Here is a 14,115-nt window from a genome sequence, read left to right on the forward strand (position 1 = left end):
ATCATTCTGGAGACCCTCACTGCTGAGTACTGAGGGATGCAAGGTTTCATCAGCCAAGTTGGAAGGGGTTAGCCCTTGTCTCCTTTGATCCATCCCTGGTACATTGAGGTTTGGAATTTTGGACTGTCACAGAAAGAGATTATCGTGACAACTCCCCAAGAATCCAGCACACACCGGCGTGATCCTTCTCTTGTGGCTGCAATATCCAGGGGACCAAGACCTGATGAATCGGTCCCATTAAGACTTGGCCTCTATCTCCTCTTGATGATGTGCAAAAAGTAGATCCAGGTGGTGACAGCAGGGAGGGAAAAGATCCTGTTTTTGCGGTCCATATAGGTAACAACGACAAAAGTAGGATGAAGAAAAAGGTTCTGCTAAGGGAATATAAGCAGCTAGGGGTGAAATTAAAAAGCAGAACCACAAAGATAATAATCTCTGGATTATGACCTGAGCAATGAGCAAATTGGCATTGTGTCAATAAGATCAGTGTTGAATGTGTGGCTCAAAAAGTGATGTGGGAGAAATGGGTTTCAATTCATGGGGCACTGACACCAGTACTAGGTGAAGAGGGACCTGTTCCATTGAGATTGGCTTCACTTGAACTGCTCTGGGTCCAGGGTTCTGGTGAATCAAATTACTAAGGCAGGAGATAGAGCTTGAAACTGAGTGGTGGGGGAGCAAGAAAGATTCAATTGAGGGAAAATTTAGAAAGTTAAAGAGAAAGGACAGGCAATAGTGCTGGAGGAGTAATATGGGTAATGATAACCAGCATGTGACAGGAAGGGACAGAGCAAGCAAGCATGAGAGTGCGCCAGAAAATGGGGCCAGAGTAAGAAAAAATGGTAAAAAGACAAAATTAAAGGCTTTTTTTAACTAAATATACATTGTATTTGTAACAAGATAAATGAATTAATGGTACAAATTGAAATAAATGGGTATGATCTGGTAGCCATTATAGACTCGTGGTTGCAAGGTGACCAAGGATGGGAACTGTATTTGACAGTTCGGAAGTATAGGCAGAAAGGAAAAGGAAGTGGGGTAACTCTGTTAATAAAGGATGAAATCAGTGAGAAATGATCTTGGCTCGGAAGACCAAGATGTACTTAAGAACATAAGAAATAGGAGCAGGAGTAGGCCATTCAGCCCTTCGAGCCTGCTCCGCCATTCAATGAGATCATGGCTGATCTTCTACTTCAACACCATTTTTCCGCACTATCCCCGTAACCCTTGATGTTTTTAATATGTAGAAATCTGTCGCTCTCAGTCTTGAACATACTCAACGACTGAGCCTCCACAGCCCTCTGGAGCAGAGAATTCCAAAGATTCACCACCCTCTGAGTGAAGAATTTCCTCCTCATCTCAGTCCTAAATGGCCTGCCCTTTATTCTGAGACTGTGTCCCCTGGTTCTGGACTCCCCAGCCAGGCAGAACATCCTTCCTGTATCAACCTTGTCGAGCCCTTAAGAATTTTGTTTGTTTGAATGAGATCACCTCTCATCCTTCTAAACTCCAGGGCGCAAAGGCACAATCTATTTAGCTTTCCTTAGAGGACAATCCTTCCATCCCAGGAATTAGTTTAGTGAATCATTGTGGGGGGAAATAAAAAAAAACAAATGAAAGAAGTCACTGGTGGGAGTAGTCTATAGGCCCCCGAACAAGAGCTGTACTGTAGGACAGAGTATAAATCAATGAATAGTGGGGACTTGTAAGAAAGGTACTGCAATAAACATGGGTGATTGCAATCTTCATCTAGATTCGACAAATCAAATTGGCAAAGGTAGCCTTGAGGTTGAGTTCATAGATTGTATTCGGAACAATTTCTTGGAACAATACATTGTGGAACCAACCAGGGAACAGGCTATTTTAGAAATGTGTAATGAGACAGAATTAGTTAACGATCTCATAATAAAGAATCCTCTATGCAAGAATGATCATAACATGACAGAATTTCACATTCAGTTTGAGGGGAAAATTTGGGTCTGAAACTAGTGTCATAAACTTAAATAAAGGCAATTATAAAGGTATGAAGACAGAGTTGGTTATGGTTGGATTGGGAAAATACATTAAAAGGTAAGCAATGGCTGACATTAAAGGGGATATTTCATAATTTTCAACAAAGTGTCATGCAGGCCCCGAACTGCCAAGAATGAGGTACATTAATTTTGCGACATGGACATTAAACTTCAAATTGTTGCTGGGAAGAAAAGAGGGCCTATTGCAAGGAATTGCCAGGCCCCCAGCCGGAAAGACATTTCTGCATACTAGCAGACAGTTTCTAATAGAAAGAAGATGTGGTCAGACCAGTTTAGTCACATGACTAACTGGCTGTTGCAGATTTTTTGAACTCGCTACAGAGAATTTGAACTCGGAAAGATGTTTGCTCCTGGACTGAAAAGACCTCTCGTGGCTTGCTCGCCGCAGCCTCTCCTGTCTGCTCATCACTTTCTCACCAGCTTTGGAATCCATTGAAGACACCGGAATCCCAAGAGAGTGAAAAGTCTCCTACAGTGAACAAGGTTTAAGAAGAATACTGAGACCCAACAAAAAGCTAGAATTACCTACAAGCAAGAACTACCTACAAAAGGATTCTTCAGTGAGCTTGAAGCACAGTAACAACAACTCTTCTGATATTGCCTCAAACCTCTCCACTTTATTTTTCTTCTGCTCTTTTCTGTCCCTATTTGCATGTGCGTATTGCATATGCATGCTAGCGTGGGGCATGGTGTGTATCTGTAGGTGTTAATCGAATTAGTTAAGTTTAAGTTTTAATAAATTTCACTTTTCTTCTTTAAACCTAAGAAAGCCTGTTTGTGCTCACTTCTTTGCCTTATAATTGGAAAGCAGTGAGCAAGGATTCACCAAAGGGGAGCTCAAAACACAGTGTGTTTAAAAATTAAATCCGAATACAATAAGACCAGGTGAAGGCTGAAAGGGACCCCTAGACACCTTTCTCACCTGGTCATAACAAAAGATATATTCCATTGAGAGAAAAAAAAAGATTCTGTGAGAAGGATGAACCATCTGTGGCAAACTAAGGAAGTTAAGGATGGTATCAAATTGAAAGAAAAGGTATACAATGTGATAAAATTTAGTGGTAGGCCAGAAGATTGGGAACATTTTAGAAGCCGGCAAAAATAAACAGGGAGAAAATAGAGTATGAGAGTAAATTAGTAAGAAATATAAAAACAGAGAGTAAAAGCTTCTACAAATTGTATAAAAAGGGAGAGTAGCTAAAGTAAACTTTGGTCTATTAAACAATGAGACTGAGCAATTAATAATGGGAAACAATGAAATGTCAGAGACTTCAAACAAATATATTATGTCTGTTTTCACAGTAGAAGATACTAAAAGCATCGTCATAATTGTAGAAAATCAAGGGGCAGTAGGGAGGGAACATAGGAACATAGGAGCAGGAGTAGGCCACTCAGCCCATCGAGCCTGCCCCGTCATTCAATATGATTATGGCTAATCATCCACTTCAGTGCCTTTTTCCCATACTATCCTCTTATGTCATTTGTATTTAGAAATCTGTCAAGCTCTGCTTTAAACATACTCAATGGCTGATCTTCCACAGCCCTCTGGATAGAGAATTTAAAAGATTCACAACCCTGTGAGTAAAGAAATTTCTCCTCATCTCTGTCCTAAGTGGCTTCCACTTGTGTCCCCTGGTTCTCGATTCCCCAACCAGGGGAAACATCTTAGCTGCATCTACCCTGTGTATCCCTTTAAGTATTTTGCAGAGATCACCTCTCATTCTTCGAAACTCGAGTGAATACAGGCTCAGTTTTCCCAATCTGTCTTGTCAGTTGCCAGTGATCGCCAGAGCTGGCGGGCAACCATAAAGGCGGGGCTAAAGCATGGCGAGTCGATGAGACTTAGCAGTTGGCGCAGTGGTTAGCACCGCAGCCTCACAGCTCCAGGGACCCGGGTTCGATTCCGGGTACTGCCTGTGTGGAGTTTGTAAGTTCTCCCTGTGTCTGCGTGGGTTTTCTCCGGGTGCTCCGGTTTCCTCCCACAAGCCAAAAGACTTGCAGGTTGATAGGTAAATTGGCCATTATAAATTGTCACTAGTATAGGTAGGTGGTTGGGAAATATAGGGACAGGTGGGGATGTTTGGTAGGAATATGGGATTAGTGTAGGATTAGTATAAATGGGTGGTTGATGTTCGGCACAGACTCGGTGGGCCGAAGGGCCTGTTTCAGTGCTGTATCTCTAATCTAATCTGAAGACAGAAAGGCAAGGAGAGAGCCAACTGTGGAACTGCCCCAACAACCAATTTTATCTGCAGTGCTTGTGGAAGAGTCTGTCACTCTAGAATTGGCCTTTATAGCCACTCCAGGCGCTGCTTCACAAACCACTGACCACCTCCATGCGCTTACCCATTGTCTCCCGAGACAAGGAGGCCAAAGACTTCATAGGATAGTCCTGCCATCCCGGAAACAAGTCTGGTGAATCTTCGTTGAACTCCCTCTATGGCAATAATATCCACTGCTCTTGTACTCAAATGACCCGTTTATTCCTACTCTCTGTTTTCTGCCTGTTAACCAATCCTTAATCCATGCCAGTATATTACCTCCTATCCCATGTGCTTCAATTTTGCTCACCAATCTCCTGTGGGGGACTTTATCAAAAGCTGTCTGAAAATCCAAGTATACCACATCCACCAACTCCCCTTTATCAATTCCGTTAGTAACATCCTCAAAAAACTCCAACAGGTTCGTCAAACATGATTTAACAGGTTTGTCAAACATGATTTCCATTCATAAATCCATGTTGACTATGCCCAATCAGATCATTATTATCCAAGTGTCCATTTATCACATCCTTTAGAATAGATTCTAGCATTTTCCCAACGACTGATGTGAGGCTAGCAGGTCTGTAATCCCCTGTTTTCTCTCTCTCTCCCTTCTTCAATAGTGGGGTGACATTTGCAACCTTCCAATCTGCAGGAACCACTCCAGAATCTACAGAATTTTGGAAGATGATCACAATGCATCCACTATCTCCATAGCTACCTCTTTCAACACTCTGGGATGTAGAATATCAATCCCTGGGGACTAATCAACCTTCAGCTCCATTAATTTCTCCATTACAACCCTCTTACTAACACTAATTTCCTTCAATTCTAATTCCCCCTAATCCCTTGGATCTCTAATTCTTGAAAATTTCTTGTATCTTCCTCAGTGAAGACAGATACAAAATAATCATTTAGCTTCTCTGCCATTTCTCTATTTCCCATTATAAATTCTCCTGACTCTGTCTGTAATGGACCCACATTTGTCTTAGCCAAACGTTTCCTTTTTACATACCTGTAGAAGCTTTTACAGTTTGTTTTTATATTTTTTGCCAGCTTACATTTATATTCTATTCTCCCTTTCTTTATCAGTTTCTTCATCTTCTTTTGCTATGTTCTAAAATCCTCCCAATCCTTAACTTAAAGCTATTATTATCCCCCGGACCTGATGACCTGTATCCTAAGGTCTTAAAAGAAGTGGCTGCAGAGATAGTGGATGCATTGATTGTAATCTTCCAAAATTCCCTAGAATCTGGAAAGGTCTCAGTGGATTGGAAAATTGCAAATGTAACACCCCTATTTAAGAAAGGAGCAAGATAGAAAGCAGGAAGCTAAAGGCCCATTAGCCTAACACCTGTTGGAATCCATTATTAAAGAAATAGTAGCACGATACTTAGAAAATCACAATACAATCAAGTAGAGTCAACATGGTTTTATGAAAGAGAAATCATGTTTAATAAATTTATTAGAGTTCTATGGGGATGTAATGAGCAGGGTGGATTAAGGGGAACCAGGAGATGTAGTGTATTTGGATTTCCAAAAGGCATTTGATAAGGTGCCACATAGAAATTTACTGCACAAGATAAGAGCTCATGGTTTTGAGGGTAATATATTAGCATGAATAGAGGATTGGCTAACTAATAGAAAACAGAGAGTCGGGATAAATGGGTAATTTTCAGGTTGGAAAAACTGTAACTAATGGAGTGCCACAGGGATCAGTGCTGAGGCCTGAACTATTTACAATCTATATTAATGACTTGGATGAAGGGACCTAGTGTATTGTAGCCAAATTTGCTGATGATACAAAGATAGATGTGAAAGCAAGTTGTGAAGAGGACACAGAGTCTGCAACAGGAAATGGATAGGTTAGGTGAGTGGGCAAAAAAATGGCAGATGGACTATAATGTGGGAAAATGTGAGGTTATCCACTTTTGTAAGAAGAATAGAAAAGCAAAATATTATTCAAATGGAGAGAGACTACAAAATGCTGTTGTACCAAGGAATCCAGTGTCCTCATACATGAAACACAAGAAGTTTGTATGCAGGTGTAGCAAGTAATTGCAAAGGCAATTACTGTTGACTTTTATTGAAAGGTCAATGGAGTATAGAAGTAGGGAAGTCTTGCTACAACTGCATAGGCCATTGGTGAGACCACACCTGGAGTCCTGTGTACAATTTTGGTCTCCTTAATTAAGGAGCGATATACCTGCATTGGAGGTTCAGAGATGGTTCACTAGGTTGATTCCTGGGATGAAGGAGCTGTCTTATGAGGAAGGGTTGAGCAGGTTGGGCCTAACATTGGAGTTTAGAAGAATGAGAGGGGTAGGTGCTGAGAGGATGTTTCCTCTCCTGGGGGAATCTAGAACTTGTGGGCATAGTTTCAGAATAAGGGGTTGCCCACTTAAGTTGGAGAAGAGGCATTTATTCTCTTGCAGGATCATGAATCTTTGAAATTCTCTCTCCCAAATACTGTGGAGGCTGATTTATTGAATGTATTCAAGGCTGGGATAGACAGATACTTCAAAAATAGAGGAGTCAATGGGTTATGGAGAACAGTCAAGAAAGTAGAGTTGAGGTCAAGTTGCTCCTATTTCTTAAAGTCTTATGTTCTTATGAGATTTAAGCTCCAAGAGTAAGCAGACATTTTTGTCCAGGCTTGACCAATGCAATCAGGAATCAAAGACATTGGGCTGAATTTTGAAAGCTTGCCGCCGATCTCAATCCCTTCTCACCATCCCCACAACCAATCGCATTGGCTTTTGCAGCCCTCCTCACCATCCCCGCCCTGAAAATTTCACTCCCCCCCACCCCATCCACCAGTGTCACACCTCCGATCTCCGAACGGAGATCCGAAGGCACGGGACTTCCGGCCACCGGCTGGAATGTTGGCGTGGGACAGCCGTCGGAACAAGGTATGTATGTATTTTGCATGTATTTAAATTTATTTAAATATTTAAATGAAATCTCCGTCGCCAAGAGGCAGGGGCCGCCCCGAGACCTCGCTGCCACCAGTAAAATGTGACGGGGCCTTCCCAGCTTCAAGGCCCGTGGTGGGCCTCTACTGGACATATTTTCCAGGCCTCCCTGCCACAACCCCCAACATTGGGGGGCTTATAAAATTCAGCCCATTGATTCCTGTATGAAATAGGAGTTGTTGGTAATACGTGTGGTGCTTGCATATTGTTGACAGAACACTAGATGGCCTCTTGATGGGAGTAAGCACCTTGTAGCAATTATATTCCAATACCTCTCCTGTATAATTTTGTTATTCTTTGATGGAATATTCTAGGAGGACCTGGAAATAAAAGCATCTAATTATTACCACACCAATCTGAGTGTTTATTTGAACATAGCAGTTAGCAACTATAAAATGTATAGGGAATTGTGGAAATTATTTAGCCCCAGGGATTTTCTGTGTATAATTCTGGCAATTACTGTTCATCAGTTATTACCAGGTACTTAAACAATTGTTCAATCTGCTGAAGGTGATGTAATCTAATTTTCTTTAAAAGATGCTTAACATCATCACTCGCTATGCATTTTTTTTAGATATATATTCTGATTTATTGATGCTTAGTTAACCTGCTATAAGTATTTTGGAGTGTTTGATCATTTATCTAATGAGGCAGTACAGGAAAATAGTCTCACCAGTTAATATTTTCATATTTCTAATTCGAATCCTGGTTTATTTATCCTACATACTGAGCAGAAAATATTATTGAAGTCTGCAGGGGATTTCATTTGTGAAACTGCTTCAAATCAACAATTCTGGGACAACCTACCTGTCCATGTGGCTTTAAATTATATGGAGAGGAAAAAGTGCACACGTACATTCTCATCATCCCACTCTTTGAAATTCTCAGCAATGCGGATGTATCGGCTGACAATTAATAGCATCTATTACCCGGCACAAGGAATCTTTCAAACTCTCGAGTCCGCAATTACTGACTTCATGTTTGCTTCACCTATAGGCTGGACTATGCAATAGATCCTGGCAGCCATGACATGTCACATTTGAATTTGTACCTCCCCAAACAATTCCCTCTCCTGCTTCCTAGTAAAATAAAGTCTCCGGATATCACAAAGCACTTTACAGCCAATGAAGTACTTTTGAAATGTAGTTACTGTTGTAGAAAATGAAGCAGCCAATTTGCACACAGCAAGATCCCACAAACAACAATGTGATAACCAGATGATTTTTTTTTTATATGCTGGTTGAGGGATAAATATTGGCCAGGACACCAGGGAAGAAGTTCCCTGCTCTTGTTCGAAATAGTGCCGTGGGATCTTTTACATCCACCTGAGGGTCCAGATGGGACCTTCGGTTAACATCTCATCAAAAGATAGCATCCCTAACAGTGCAGCACTTCCCCAGTACCACGCTGGAGAGTCAGCCTAGATTATGCACTCAAATCTCTCAATTGCGGCTAAATCCATGACCTTCTGATTTAGAAGTAAGAAAGCTACCATTCAGCCATAGCTGACACCTGGACAGGCATTTGTGCTGGACATAACTATCAAACTTACCCACCCTGCTCACACTGCAGTTCCGAGGTCTGCTGATAAGAAGCAACTTCAACTCGTAAGATAATATATTGGAGGAGGGACAGAAGAACCGAAACAAAATACGTTACAGTGCAGATAAAGTAGCTTTAGCTCAGTAAACCTTGGAGTCTTAGTGTGAGCAGCAGTTGGAAAGGTATATTGTCTGCTCTTAGTAAAGGTGTATCGTCTGCTCTTAGAAAAGGTGTACCGAATGCTCTTAGTAAAGGTGTATCGTCTGCTCTTAGTAAAGGTGTACCGTCTGCTCTGAGTAAACGTGTATCGTCTGCTCTTAGTAAAGGTGTATCGTCTGCTCTTAGTAAAGGTGTATCGTCTGCTCTTAGTAAAGGTGTACCGTCTGCTCTGAGTAAACGTGTATCGTCTGCTCTTAGTAAAGGTGTATCGTCTGCTCTTAGTAAAGGTGTACCGTCTGCTCTGAGTAAACGTGTATCGTCTGCTCTTAGTAAAGGTATATTGTCTGCTCTTAGTAAAGGTGTATCGTCTGCTCTTAGAAAAGGTATACCGTCTGCTCTGAGTAAACGTGTATCATCTGCTCTTAGAAAAGGTGTACCGTCTGCTCTGAGTAAACGTGTATCGTCTGCTCTTAGTAAAGGTGTATCGTCTGCTCTTAGTAAAGGTGTATCGTCTGCTCTTAGTAAAGGTGTACCGTCTGCTCTGAGTAAACGTGTATCGTCTGCTCTTAGTAAAGGTGTATCGTCTGCTCTTAGTAAAGGTGTATCGTCTGCTCTTAGTAAAGGTGTACCGTCTGCTCTGAGTAAACGTGTATCGTCTGCTCTTAGTAAAGGTGTATCGTCTGCTCTTAGAAAAGGTATACCGTCTGCTCTGAGTAAACGTGTATCATCTGCTCTTAGAAAAGGTGTACCGAATGCTCTTAGTAAAGGTGTATCGTCTGCTCTTAGTAAAGGTGTACCGTCTGCTCTGAGTAAACGTGTATCGTCTGCTCTTAGTAAAGGTGTATCGTCTGCTCTTAGTAAAGGTGTACCGTCTGCTCTGAGTAAACGTGTATCGTCTGCTCTTAGTAAAGGTATATTGTCTGCTCTTAGTAAAGGTGTATCGTCTGCTCTTAGAAAAGGTATACCGTCTGCTCTGAGTAAACGTGTATCATCTGCTCTTAGTAAAGGTGTACCGACTGCTCTTAGTAAAGGTGTACCGTCTGCTCTGAGTAAAGGTATATCGTCTGCTCTTAGTAAAGGTGTACCGAATGCTGTTAGTAAAGGTATACCGTCTGCTCTGAGTAAAGGTGTATAGTCTGCTCTTAGTAAAGGTGTATCGTCTGCTCTTAGTAAAGGTGTACCGACTGCACTTAGTAAATGTGTACCGACTGCTCTTAGTAAAGGTATACCAGCTGCTCATCATAAAGGTATACCGACTACTCTGAGTAAAGTTGTATTGTCTGCTCTTAGTAAAGGTGTACCAATTGCTCTTAGTAAAGGTGTATCGTCTGCTCTTAGTAAAGGTGTACAGAATGCTCTTAGTAAAGGTATACTGTCTGCTCTTAGTAAAGGTATAGTAAAGGCGGCACAGTGGCGCAGTGGTTAGCACCGCAGCCTCACAGCTCCAGCGACCCGGGTTCAATTCTGGGTGCTGCCTGTGTGGAGTTTGCAAGTTCTCCCTGTGTCTGCATGGGTTTCCTCCGGGTGCTCCGGTTTCCTCCCACATGCCAAAGACTTGCAGGTTGATAGGTAAATTGGCCATTAGCAATTGCCCCTAGTATAGGTAGGTGGTAGGGAAATATAGGGACAGGTGGGGATGTGGTAGGAATATGGAATTAGTGTAGGATTAGTATAAATGGGTGGTTGATGGTCGGCACAGACTCGGTGGGCCGAAGGGCCTGTTTCAGTGCTGTATCTCTAAACTAAACTATACTGTCATCTCTTAATAAAGGTGTATCGTCTGCTCTTAGTAAAGGTGTATCGACTGCTCTTAGTAAAGGTGTACCGTTTGCTCTGAGTAAAGGTATACCGTCTGCTCATCGTAAAGGTATACCGTCTGCTCTTAGTAAAGGTGTACCGACTGCACTTAGTAAATGTGTACCGACTGCTCTTAGTAAAGGTATACCAGCTGCTCATCATAAAGGTATACCGTCTGCTCTGAGTAAAGGTGTATCGTCTGCTCTTAGTAAAGGTATACCGTCTGCTCATCGTAAAGGTGTATCGTCTGCTCTTAGTAAAGGTGTATTGTCTGCTCTGAGTAAAGGTATACCGTCTGCTCTAAGTAAAGGTGTACCAGCTGCTCTTAGTAAAGGTATACCATCTGCTCTTAGTAAACGTATACCGTCTGCTCTTAGTAAAGGTGTATCTTCTGCTCTTAGTAAACGTATACCGTCTGCTCTTAGTAAACGTATACCGTCTGCTCTTAGTAAAGGTGTATCTTCTGCTCTTAGTAAACGTATACCGTCTGCTCTTAGTAAAGGTGTATCTTCTGCTCTTAGTAAAGGTATACTGTCTTCTCTGAGTAAAGATATACTGTCTGCTCTTAGTAAAGGTGTACCAGCTGCTCTTAGTAAAGGTATACCATCTGCTCTTAGTAAACGTATACCGTCTGCGCTTAGTAAAGGTGTATCTTCTGCTCTTAGTAAACGTATACCGTCTGCTCTTAGTAAAGGTGTATCTTCTGCTCTTAGTAAAGGTATACTGTCTTCTCTGAGTAAAGATATACTGTCTGCTCTTAGTAAAGGTGTACCAGCTGCTCTTAGTAAAGGTATACCATCTGCTCTTAGTAAACGTATACCGTCTGCTATTAGTAAAGGTGTATCTTCTGCTCTTAGTAAAGGTATACTGTCTTCTCTGAGTAAAGATATACTGTCTTCTCTGAGTAAACATATACTGTCTGCTCTTAGTAAAGGTGTATCGTCTGCTCTGAGTAAAGGTATACTGTCTGCTCTGAGTAAACGTGTATCGTCTGCTCTTAGTAAAGGTGTACCATCTGCTCTTAGTAAAGGTATACCGTCTAATCTTAGTAAAGGTATATCGTCTGCTCTGAGTAAAGGTATACCGTCTGCTCTTAGGAAAGGTGTATCGTCTGCTCTGAGTAAAGGTATACCGTCTACTCTTAGTAAAGGTGTATCGTCTGCTCTTAGTAAAGGTATACTGTCTGCTCTGAGTAAACGTGTATCGTCTGCTCTTAGTAAAGGTGTACCATCTGTTCTTAGTAAAGGTATACCGTCTAATCTTAGTAAAGGTATATCGTCTGCTCTTAGTAAAGGTATACCGTCTGCTCTTAGGAAAGGTGTATCGTCTGCTCTGAGTAAAGGTATACCGTCTACTCTTAGTAAAGGTGTATCGTCTGCTCTTAGTAAAGGTATACCGTCTGCTCTTAGTAAAGGTGTATCGTCTGCTCTGAGTAAAGGTATACCGTCTGCTCTTAGTAAAGGTATACCGATTGCTCTTACTAAAGGTATACCGCCTGCTCTTAGTAAAGGTATGCTGATTGCTCTTAATAAATGTATACCGTCTGATCTTAGGAAAGGTATACCGTCTGCTCTTAGTAAAGGTATACCAACTGCTCTTAGTAAAGATATACCATCTGCTCTTAGTAAAAGTATACCGTCTGCTCTTAGTAAAGGTATACCATCTGCTCTTAGTAAAAGTATACCGTCTGCTCTTAGTAAAGGTATACCAACTGCTCTTAGTAAAGGTATACCATCTGCTCTTAGGAAAGGTGTATCGTCTGCTCTTAGTAAAGATATACCGACTGCTCTTTGTAAAGGTATACCAACTGCTCTTAGTAAAGGTATACCATCTGCTCTTAGTAAAGGTATAGCATCTGCTCTGAGTAAAGGTATACCATCTGCTCTTAGGAAAGGTGTATCATCTGCTCTGAGTAAAGGTATACTCTCTGCTCTTAGGAAAGGTGTATCGTCTGCTCTCAGTAAAGGTGTACCGTCTGCTCTTAGTAAAGGTGTATCGTCTGCTCTTAGTAAAGGCATACCGTCTGATCTTAGGAAAGGTATACCGTCTGATCTTAGGAAAGGTATACCATCTGCTCTTAGTAAAGGTATACTGTCTGCTCTTAGTAAAGGTATAGCATTTGCTCTTAGTAAAGGTATACCGACTGCTCTTACTCAAGGTATACCGTCTGATCTTAGGAAAGGTATACCGTCTGATCTTAGGAAAGGTATACCATCTGCTCTTAGTAAAGGTATACCGTCTGCTCTTAGTAAAGGTATGCCGATTGCTCTTAATAAAGGTATAGCATCTGCTCTTAGTAAAGGTATACCGACTGCTCTTACTCAAGGTATACTGTCTGCTCTTAGTAAAGGTATGCCGATTGCTCTTAATAAAGGTATAGCATCTGCTCTTAGTAAAGGTATACCGACTGCTCTTACTCAAGGTATACCGTCTGATCTTAGGAAAGGTATACCGTCTGATCTTAGGAAAGCTGTATCATCTGCTCTGAGTAAAGGTGTACCGTCTGCTCTTAGTAAAGGTGTATCGTCTGCTCTTAGTAAAGGTGTATCATCTGCTCTGAGTAAAGGTATACCGTCTGCTCTTAGTAAAGGTATACCATCTGCTCTTAAAGGTGTAGCGTCTGCTCTTAGTAAAGGTGTATCGTCTGCTCAGAGTAAAGGTATACCGTCTGCTTTGAGAGCAGAGTTGTAGCTAGTTGGCCAAACTGAAAAGTGAATTCTTTATTGCAGGTTGAACCTGGTGTTAGAGGGGCTAATAAACAGGATGATTCTAAAGTATCTCCACAGATTGGAAGAGAACACAATGTTTTTGTCTGTTATATAACTGCAAGGAAGTAGGTGTCTGGGTATGGTGATAGAACAGTACAAGACAATTGATTGCTGTTTATTTTTCCCATTCTAGGTGGTAGAGGTTGTGGGTTTGGAAGGTGCTAGCTGAATAGCTTTGGTGTGTTGCTGCAGTGCATCTTGTAGATGGTACACACTACTGCCACTGTGCGTCGGTGGTGGAGGGAGTGAATGTTTGTGGATGGGGTGGCAATCAAGTGGGCTGCTGGATCATGTCCAGCTTCTTGAGTGATGTTGAAGCTGCACCCATCCAGGCAAGTGGAGAGTATTCCATCACACTCCTGACTTGTGCCTTGTAGATGGTGGACAAGCTTTGGGGAGTCAGGAACTAAGTTACTCGCCCCAGGATTCCTAGCCTCTGACCTGCTCTTGTAGCCACGGTATTTATATGGCTACTCCAGTTCAGTTTCTGGTTAATGGTAGCCCCTAGGATGTTGATAGTGGGGAACTTAGCGATGGCAATGCCATTGAATGTGAAGGGGAGATGGTTAGATTCTCTGTT

At 41.8% G+C, this 14,115-nt stretch overlaps 1 protein-coding gene across 1 annotated transcript; it reads left to right on the forward strand.

Moving 5' to 3' along the window:
• Nucleotides 1-751: 751 nt before the first annotated feature.
• LOC137347028 (ice nucleation protein-like) lies at nucleotides 752-13,458 on the forward strand. Its single transcript, XM_068011036.1, has 6 exons — nucleotides 752-829; nucleotides 901-1,038; nucleotides 6,730-6,926; nucleotides 8,266-8,316; nucleotides 9,037-10,091; nucleotides 10,742-13,458. The coding sequence occupies exons 1-6, from the start codon at nucleotides 752-754 to the stop codon at nucleotides 13,456-13,458; spliced, it is 4,236 nt and encodes a 1,411-aa protein (XP_067867137.1).
• The last annotated feature ends 657 nt before the right edge of the window (nucleotides 13,459-14,115 follow it).

This window comes from Heterodontus francisci, chromosome 31 (assembly GCF_036365525.1).
Source record: "Heterodontus francisci isolate sHetFra1 chromosome 31, sHetFra1.hap1, whole genome shotgun sequence".
Taxonomy (NCBI): domain Eukaryota; kingdom Metazoa; phylum Chordata; class Chondrichthyes; order Heterodontiformes; family Heterodontidae; genus Heterodontus; species Heterodontus francisci.

Excerpts from the sequence above, each read along its gene's own strand:
- LOC137347028 (XM_068011036.1), top strand. The coding sequence starts at position 752 with ATGGGTAATGATAACCAGCATGTGACAGGAAGGGACAGAGCAAGCAAG. Across the intron at positions 830-900 it reads CGCCAGAAAATGGGGCCAGA|ATAAATGAATTAATGGTACA; the intron begins GTAAGAAAAAAT and ends ATTTGTAACAAG. Across the intron at positions 6,927-8,265 it reads ATGAGATTTAAGCTCCAAGA|GCTGGACTATGCAATAGATC; the intron begins GTAAGCAGACAT and ends CTTCACCTATAG.